This window comes from Carlito syrichta, unplaced genomic scaffold, assembly GCF_000164805.1.
Source record: "Carlito syrichta isolate Samal-C Ts95f unplaced genomic scaffold, Tarsius_syrichta-2.0.1 Scaffold101979, whole genome shotgun sequence".
Classification (NCBI taxonomy): Eukaryota; Metazoa; Chordata; class Mammalia; order Primates; family Tarsiidae; genus Carlito; species Carlito syrichta.
Genome location: NW_007046075.1, coordinates 6,498 through 15,915, shown reverse-complemented (window position 1 = coordinate 15,915; position 9,418 = coordinate 6,498). Strand labels below are relative to the sequence as shown.

Genomic DNA, 9,418 nt, shown 5'->3' with positions numbered 1-9,418 from the left:
AAGACGCTGCCCGTCGCCTTCAAGGTGAGCGCGGGACCCGGGGAGGGGACGGGGCGCGCCGGGAGCCTCGCGACCCCGGGCGGCCGGCCCGGCGCCTTCGGCCTCACTGCGCGCTCGGCCCGGGGAGCGCTGCCTTCGGTCTCGGATGCACCCTGCGCCGGTGACTTTTAGGGGGCTGCCCTCCTCCGCCTGGGCTTCGGGGAGCCCTGCGTAGAGACGCTGATGCGGAAATGGGCGGTGGGACTTCGCTGATCCCTAGCCGGATTCCTTGGACACGGGACGCAGCCCTGCGGGCCGCGGAGAAGAGGCTCCGGGCAGGGGCGAGGACACCGGAGTGGGGTGCGGAGGGCGAGCAGGGCCTACCTTCCCCTGCCAGCACCTCCTCCGGCGCGGCCTCAGACACACACACTTCCTGCTCGCACCTCCTCGGGGCTCCTGAAACAACGGCACACTAGGCCGGGAGGGGCCACGCGCCCCAAAGGCCGCGCCGGGATGTCCTGCGCCCCGAGGGGCAGGTTGAGGTTGGGGTGCCCGCCCCCCTGGCAGACCCCGGTCGCTCGGGTCTTCTTCCCTGTGCCAGAGAGTAGGCGACTGTTTCATTTTCATTTTTTTAAGGGGGCAGCGAGATGAAACGAAAACGCTTTGGTTTTCCCCTAAACCTCTCACAGCTGCCGTGAGAAAGGGCCGGGCAGGAAGGGCCGGCGGCTGGGGGCGGCGGCGGCTGGGAGCGGCGCTGCTGGCAGCTGAGGCCGTCTTGCCTCCGTTAAGACGACTCCAAATTGGAAAAAAAAGGACGAGTGGCTGTTTGAGGTCTCCCTCGCCCGGGTGACATCTTAAAATACCAGTGGGGAAAATCTCCCGGGGAGGGAGGGGAGGCCCGTGTGACTTTAATCGTCAGATCGGAGGTTTTACTGTCACTTGGGGCTTAAAAGGAGTCTTTGAAATTAAAAGAAGACAGGATGTTGACAGGAAATCTGGCCTTTTTAATCAGACCCCAAACATTTTCTCCTTGAAATTTTTACCATCTGGAGTCTTAGTCCCTGCACGCGGCGGCCACGTTTAAATGGCTGTGACTCTGTTTGGAGTCTAATTCTTTTTCAAAAGGCATCCCTGCCTCTTAGTGCTCCCCGGGGTGGGGAGGTGGGGAGCTGGTGTTTAGGGGGACATACCCATCCCGGTCTGCACTTCCCAGCAGGGGCATCCTCCCGTTGTCAAAACCCCTCTCTCACTTTGAAGGGTTTCTTTGGATGACCTCTCTCAAAACACCAGTTTGTTTTGCATTCTGCATTTTCTTTGCATAACGAATTCAGGCTCTGCAGAGGCCGGTAAACTGGGCCTGGGCCACATTTCAGGGCCCAATTTCATACCCCTAACGGCTCTTGCGTGAATTGAGCAGGGGTAGCCGTCCTGTCGTTATTATTGTTGGTATTGTTTTTTACTTGGAGACCTGGTTGCTAGGGGCGTGTGGGTTCCTCTTTTGCTTGGGTGGGGGGGCGGCAGCCTGCGTCCCTGGGGACTGACTTAACTTGCAGTCTTGCTTGGAGTCATTTTAAGGAAAGGATGATTTCTTGGGACATGGCTTGATGGATTGGAATTGATCCAGGACTTTGGGACAGAAGGCAGAGATGTCGCCTTGTTTTGTTACATCTGAGGGACAGTCTCTATTGTTTTCAAGCCTCTCCGTCTGAGAAATCCGCAGTGCGCCTGGGACCCGGGGGCGCTGCCTGGCCGTGCCCCTCCCCTCCTTTCCCGGCCTCCCTCGACCTGTCTAAGCCGTCGCCTGCCCCCTCCTTCGTGTCCTCAGGTAGTGGCGCTGGGGGATGTGCCAGATGGAACAGTGGTGACTGTGATGGCCGGCAACGACGAGAACTATTCTGCGGAACTGCGCAATGCTTCGGCCGTCATGAAGAACCAGGTGGCCAGGTTCAACGACCTCCGCTTCGTGGGCCGCAGCGGGCGAGGTGAGCCGGAGGGAGGCCAGGGCAGGGGTGGAAGAAGGAGGCTGAGAGAGAGGCCACAGGGTCCCGGTGGAAACCCCAGAAACAGATCTCTAGGCCCGGTGCTGTCCAAAACAGCAGTTTGTAATCCCTTAGGGTGTTACCGACCCCATTGAGGATGTGAGTCTCTTGCCAGAAAAATACACAATTTGTTCCCAGTTTGGGGGGATTTACTGACTCCTGAAACCTTGTGTACCTCCCCTCCTTCCCGATGAAGCACCCCGGTCTCACAGGATGCTAGATTCACAAGCTCAAAAAGGGAACGTGTGGGTCTTTCTCCAAAGGACTTGGAGGACCCAAGCACCCCGACCCACTCTCCCCATGGGGGCAGAATCTCCCCCACACTCCAAGGCCACCTCTTCCCAGCTGTGTTGCCTGACCGCAGTTTCCCAAGTCCTCTGAACCCGTAGGGGGTTTAGAATAGAAACAAATGCACAGAACGCTGGATGTCGGATAGCACAGCCAGGAGGCCACCATCTCCCACCCTGGAGCCAGGGCTGGGGTGCCCTGCCTGTCTGGTCGATCTCCAGCAGTGGAAAGAAGGCAGAGCCAGGGGCTGTTTGTTGGGTGGCTTCTGGGACCTGAAGCCCACTATCTCTTACCTCCTGGGTGGAGAGGTCCTAGAAACCCCGCCTGGTGCAACAGAGGCCCGAGGGTCTGCTGGCCCTTTAAGCCCAGCCGGGAACAGTGGCTGAAGGGGCAGCCCTTCCCAAGCCCCGCCTGCCTCCTGCTTTGTTAAGAAAGTAGCTGGTTCCCTCTGTGCCCCACTCCTGCAGGCTGAGGCGGCTGGAGCAGGGTCGCACTTTTCATCACCAATAAGCAGGGCCTTCCTCAGGTTCTAGCTCCCTCTGGGCCGCCAGCCCGACTATGGGATGGGCATCTGGGCACCATTTTTACCTCTCCAGCCGTTCAGTGTATACATACAAATGTCAAACATATTTTGACTTTTCAGCATTAATTAAAACCAGGGCATTATTTGCATGTAATAACTGTTTACTTGTTACTTTTTATGAAACCGAAATAGTTTACATTCTTTCAAACATTTCCTGTTCCTGTTGGCTCCCTTCCCCATGCACAGATTTCTTTCAAACGGTGCCCTTAACTGGTTGCAGGTTGATGGATGGAAAATGTTTGCTTTTATGAATTAAGCTTTCATTGCTGCTCCTAATTAGTCTCCAAGCCCCTTTTGTCATCCCCAATCTCGCAAGCCCTTTGCAACTCAATCCCAGCCCCAGCCCCGAGTGGGTAATGTGGCAGGCTGCGGGCAGTCGCGGGTCTGTGGCTTAGGTGTGTGCGTCGGGCCACTAACGATGGCACCTGCCCCTTGTGAGGCAGGCAGAGGGTGCTGTGGGTCTCAGAGCCCAGCGAGGCATTGGGAACTGTGGTCTTTCTTCCTACCCCATCTCCTGGGTGGTGCAATCTAGAAAGAGAGAAGACGATTCTTGAGTCCCTGAGACCTCCTTTGGTGGTTCTGCACACTGACAATGATTTTGTTGTGGCTTTAGTGCCCACAGCCCCGGGCCCTCAGCCCCGAGGTGGGTTTCCATTGTGGCCAGGAGCATCCAGCAGCCGCGGCGAAGGTGGGGATGTGGCTCTGGGAGGTGCAGAGGCTGAGCCGTCAGCCGTTCTCACACCCATTCTCTCGCCAGTCCTGGGAGGCAGGAAGTGGTCTGAGGAGGAGCTCTGGCCAAGGCCTTCAGCCCTCACGGTCTTTAAGAGCCGGGGCTCTAGAATCGGCCGACCTGGGTCTGAGTCTCAGCTCTGCTAGTGAGTTGCTGGATAACATTGGGCACCTCTCTGTGCCTCAGTTTCCTCTTTTGTAAAGTAGGGATGGTAATGGTATCTACCTCATGAGATTTGGGGAGGATTAGGGAAATTGATACAGGAGTATCCCTCGGCGTGTACAGAGAGAGCTGGATACACGTTAGAGATTCTGTCACCTCACATGCTTGGGACTGGAGGAGGCCTTTGAGGTCCCTTTGAGCGGTGACAGTCACTGATTCTCTGATTACAGTGTGGTTTGAGCGGGGGTGGGGGAAACCCAGAAGGTGTGAACTGCTGAGTGGGAGAAGTGGAGGTGGTGGCCGGGAGGAAGGAGAGTGCCGGATCTGCTGGCATGCAGACTCACAGCTAGGGTGCCCATCCTGCGACTGGGAAATTCCCATCTAAAAGAACAAGGTGGTGGGTGACTCCAGCCATCTGGACCACACTTCAGGAGTCAGGACAGGTTGCAGTTTGGGACCCAGAGCCCTTCCCTGGCTGGCTGACTTCTGCCAGGTCCAGAAAGTCAGATGGAAACTTCTGCTGGCTTCTTCAATGTTTAGTCCTTGGTTCTGTCTGAATTCCAGGAAGATAACTCTCTCCATGAAGGACGCACACACAGTAGCACTCAGAGCTCTTACGCCAGGGCTGAAGGAGCCAACCAAGGAAAGAAAGGGAAGGAAAGCCAGGTCACTGCTGTCTCCTGCAGCGATTAGGGCCCAGGTTCCATCCTGCCAGACATGACACCCCTTTCTTAGAATCAACATTCTGTAACAAGCCTTACTAGCCTGCATTGAAATTTGTGGATAACATAACCCACCTATTTACAGTTTCAAAATCGATATTATTACATAGCTATGATGGAGAAAAAGAAAGGGAAAGTATTTAAAATACAGCACTAATTTGAATATGTAAATGTTGGGGCAAGACTGTGGGAAGAGGTGGACAGACATCCTTTACACAGAAGCCCACCCGGAGGGAGCAGGTGGGGACAGGACTCAGGCTGAGTGTGGCCTTGCTGTCAGCGTCATGACTTTCTGAAGCTGTGAACAACTCTTGGCAAAGTTCTGAACAAAACTTAGAAAGAAAAGAACTGTCTTTCCTTCTGGAAAATTCAGTAGAGATTAAAAGTACAAAGACGCCAGCTTCTCCCTCCCAGGAAGAAGGAAAGCTTCCCTGCCCTGTGTAGCAGTGGACACTTGCACCCCCCACCCACCCACACACACATACTGATGCTGGCAGTGCAACCTACAAGGTGTTGACCACATGTCACCACAGATCCCCAGAGTGCCATCTAGCAGGTGGCCACTGGCCTGGGTAACAACGAGAAGCACACAGGCTCCTGCTCTGTCACTGACTGGTTAAAAAGCAGTAGTGTGTGCAGAGAGATTCTGGATGAGGAGTGTGCATGCAGGCTTGGGGGACCACTGGTGGGGGGAAAGCAGATGGCTTCTTGGCCAGTGTTGAGAAAGCCCAGAAGTCCCCTGAGACAGATGCAGCCCCTCCCCCACACGTGCACTCCTGTGGGTGGGGCTTGTCTCATAGGAACCCAGGCCGGAGCCTGGGGACTTGCCCAAGACTACACTGCTGGCTGAGCTTGCTGATTGGTCCAGGGCCTGGGTCCTGCAGGGATGTCTGGGGCCACTCAGAGCCCCAAGAGGCACCTCTTTCCCAGACTTGGACTCCTCCCTGTGGGGCCAGCCCCCCTCGGGGTGCCTGGAGTTGCAGCTGATGGACTCTTGGTGGATGGCAGATTGGCCCACGCCCTCAGTCTCTTCGAGCTGAGAGGGATGGATGGATGGTTTGCTGCCACCAGGCACAGAGAGCCGAGGGGCGCTCAGGGAGACAGCCTTCTCCTGCCCCTGGTTCCCTGGTTCCTGACACCGGCTCTTCCTTTCCACTCCTGCTCTGGGTCCGGACTCCCCTCCTCGAATGCCTGGGAGGCGTGGTGATAGACCTGGACATCAGGAAGAAGCCACTCAGGAGTGCTGGTGACCCCAGGGGTGGCATGTGGTTTGCTACCTGGTAGGAGTGGAGGCTTCTCACTCCCCAGGAGCAGATCACCGTGCGGAAGGACAGGCTCCAGCACATTCTGTCCTTTCTGAGCTTTGCCTGGATACTGTGTGACCTGCTCAACTCATGGCCCCTCTGTGACTGTCAGTTTTCTCATCTGCAAAATGGGAGCAATGATCGCTGCCCTCAAGTCATTTAACAAATGTTTACTGAGCACCTACTATGTGCCAGATGCTGTCCTAGGGACTGGGGACACAGTGATGACAAGACAAAAATTCAGCCCCTGGGGAGCTTATAACTTAGTAGAGGGAGACAAAATTAAGTAAGTAGATGAGTTATGGAAAGTAAAGGCGTTTGGGAAATGCTCGGGCCGGTGCAGGGAATGGAGAATGCAAGCAGAGGGATGGCTCCGCTTCAGACTGAGCCTCGTGGACCCCTCACGTGGTCTGGTGAAGCCCACGCGTCTTTCTTAGAATAATGATTTTTTTGAAAGGTATAAAATAAAATACGAAGGATTACGATGGAAAGCGGTTATTTTAAAACGTAGCAGAATGTTTTTAAAGATGTAATAAGTGTGCTGCTTTGTTTACTGTATCAAATAACAAGATCTGGCAATGGGTCTCATGACGACCATGATTCTGAAGTCGTGACGAGCATAAAAGATATTTAGAGAAACCTGCAACAGCTGTAACGTGATATGTGAATGTCTGTGACGTCTGTTGATGACAAGGTCACAGGTACTGCCATAATACCTCTGTGGTTTGTGGCCCACGCGCTTGCTGGAAGGAGATGCTACATTTCAGCTGGAGGTTAGGGACAGTACGGTTGTCGTTTTTTGGTTTTTGTTTTTCTATCCCAGTTCACAGCGCCACTCAGTCCTATGGGGCCACGTTGCAAACACCTATGTTAGAGCAAGTGGCCAAGGACGGCCTCACAGAAGGGGACTGTCCAATCAAGGGAAGCTGTAGTAAACTGCCCAGCATTGTATGTGCCAGGGTCCCTGATGCAGGGGACGTGGGCCCCCAGTCCTCAGCTAGGGCTCTGAGCTGTCCAACTCCCTGTTGGAACCGAGCAGGTGCCAGACAGCGATGAGGGATTAGAGACCCAGGGACTCTCCCGAGAGTGACCCCAGAGAGAGGTCCAGGAGAGAAATGACCTTCCTGTCATTTGTCATGGTGGACTTCTGGAGGATGGAGGGGTCCCAGGAGGGGCAGGCCAAAAACCTGAGGCACCTGCCCAGCATCTCCCTAGACCCCCTACACTTTGCGTTTCCGGAAGTTCTGCAGAGGGCCCCTGCAGCCTGAGCCGGAGGGCCCAGGCTGTTAGCATTTCTATCCCTGCCCCCAGCCAACCAGCTCAGGAATAGTCTTCCAGAGAAGCCCCCCTTTCCCAGTGAGAGCCACACCTCAGGAAGCCTAACTTTAGACGCCTTCTGGCACCTCAGAAGCCCCTGGGTTTGGGGGCCTGGCTCTGGCAGCCTGGCTGGGTTAATTCTGCTCTAGATTTTCACTTGCTTGCTCCACTGACACGTACCTTAAGATGTGGGTCCCCACCTGAGCCACGTCTCCCCCCCGGTGATATGGGAATATCAGAACCTGCCTGCTCGCCTTGTAGAGAAGTCGGGAGGATGCCACAGGGGTGCACTCGGACAGCCTCCCTTGGTGCCTGCCCCATGCCCACCCTGGGGGTACCGGCGCACAGGCCATTGACCCCTGCCGTGGGGCAGTTCCCGGGTCTGTACCTGAGGTCCAGAGACCCTGGGGGTGTGAATTCTGGCTTGGGGGATCAGTGAAGTTCCCTCCACCAATCTAATGCAGTGTGAAACTCTGGATTATGATGGAGGATAGGATGAGAGGAGGACACTCATCAAGGCACTGGCAACCCCGGATCATCCTCTGAGGAAGAACGCTTACCTCATACCATGCCAGCCAGTAAGCCCCAGACACACGGAAGAATTCACTGTGGAAAGAGGAAATGCTGCTTGTTGAAAGGCAGCCTTTATCTGCTTTCTACACAGAGAATCCTGTCCAAACACAGAGCGATAAAAGAACGAGAGATAGAACTAAAAGTGAGAACTGGCTCGGCATGGGAACATGAAATGTACGGCCAGTGACCCGGGAATGATCACCGCGAGTGTGATGGGGAGAGTGTTAACAAGCCCAATATGTGGCCATTTTTAAAGGCACTAAGACCTTAACAGGAAAGTGTAAGAGAACATGGGCAGTCATTTGTGTTGGATTATGATGGGTCATAATCATAGGCAGGTTTCAGTCTCACTAGTCCTAGAAGGAGGACAAGCAGAATTGAGAGTGGAGACAAGATCTTCCACCTTGATAGATACAGCCCGGGGCTGACGGCCCAGGGTGTAACGTTGCCCAGCACTCGGGTGATAGATAGCTAGATTGCGGAGAGTCATCTCACTCCAGGAGAGATTATCGCTTATGCGCGTCCTAGCCCTCTGATGTGATGAAATCACTCACCACTTCTTGGAATCTCTTCTAAGGAAATAAGCAGAGATGCAGACAAAGATTCTTATAAACAGAAGGGCATTTTCATTTTATTTTAAATGGTAAAAAAAAAAAGTATTATTTTAAAAGTTTTTTCCCCTCTCAGGAATTTTGAATGGAGACTTTGGAGCCAAATGTCTATCTAAAAATAGAACAGGGTTCTGGAAATAACAGTTGTGTCTACAGATGAGATGTCTGCAGCTCCAAGTCAGCCCTGCCCAGCTCTGCTCTCTCCCGAGTAAGAAGCCGGCATGGGCACCCACCCCAAAGGAGAGGGAGCAATTGAAGATGAGGCAATGAGGCTTGGTGGGGGGGGTGTCAAAATTTGTTGCAGCCATTGAAAATGGAACTGGGGAAGGCCTTTGAATGACATGGGAAAATGCTTCCAACGTCATGTTAAGTGGAAAAAACAGTACACAAATGTGTGTGTTAGTACCACCCCCAGGGTGTAAATGAATGTGCATACCCATGCAGAAAGGCCTGGGGGGAAGACACCCCAGTGGGAGCGGCACTTATCTTTGGCTGGTGGAGCTATGGCTGTTTTCTTTCTTTCTTCTTTTTATTTTCCGTGTTCTCAAGTTTTTCTACAAAAATCATTAATTTCTTTGAGAAAATGAAATATAGCCATCGTCCTCCCCACCCCCAACTTTTGTGGGTCTCTGATTTGAAGGGGCACCACAAAAGCCCAGAAGCAGGGAAGAAATAAGCCTGGGTGCCCAGAGTGTGAGGGTTTGTGGGACAGAGTTGGCACCAGACCCCAAGGGCCTTGAATGCCAAGCCCAGCAGCTCGAACTTCACCCAGAGCCCCATCTTCTGCCCAGATTCAAGGGAAGAGACCTGCCCCTTCCTGAAAGCCACGGGCTCCCGGGGTGGGTGCGGGGGGAGAGTGGGATGTATGGAAGCTCCGGGGTGCCAGTCTCCTGCCTTTGTCCCCCACCCCCAGGGAAGAGCTTCACACTGACCATCACCGTGTTCACCAACCCCACCCAAGTGGCCACCTACCACCGAGCCATCAAGGTGACTGTGGATGGACCCCGGGAGCCCAGACGTAAGTGCCCCTGGGCCCCCTTGACGGGAGGAAGGCCAGTGGGGGAGGGGCGGCGGCAAGGTCAGGCGTATGGCACGGGCCCTGGGGCCCTC

General features: G+C 54.4%; 1 protein-coding gene across 1 annotated transcript; it reads left to right on the top strand.

Moving 5' to 3' along the window:
- Positions 1–3: 3 nt before the first annotated feature.
- LOC103267190 (runt-related transcription factor 2) lies at positions 4–9,326 on the top strand (the record flags this gene model as incomplete). Its single annotated transcript, XM_021715701.1, has 3 exons — positions 4–24; positions 1,805–1,961; positions 9,222–9,326. Coding segments are annotated over 3 exons (283 nt in total), but the record flags the coding sequence as incomplete, so codon positions are not given.
- Between the last annotated feature and the right edge of the window lie 92 nt (positions 9,327–9,418).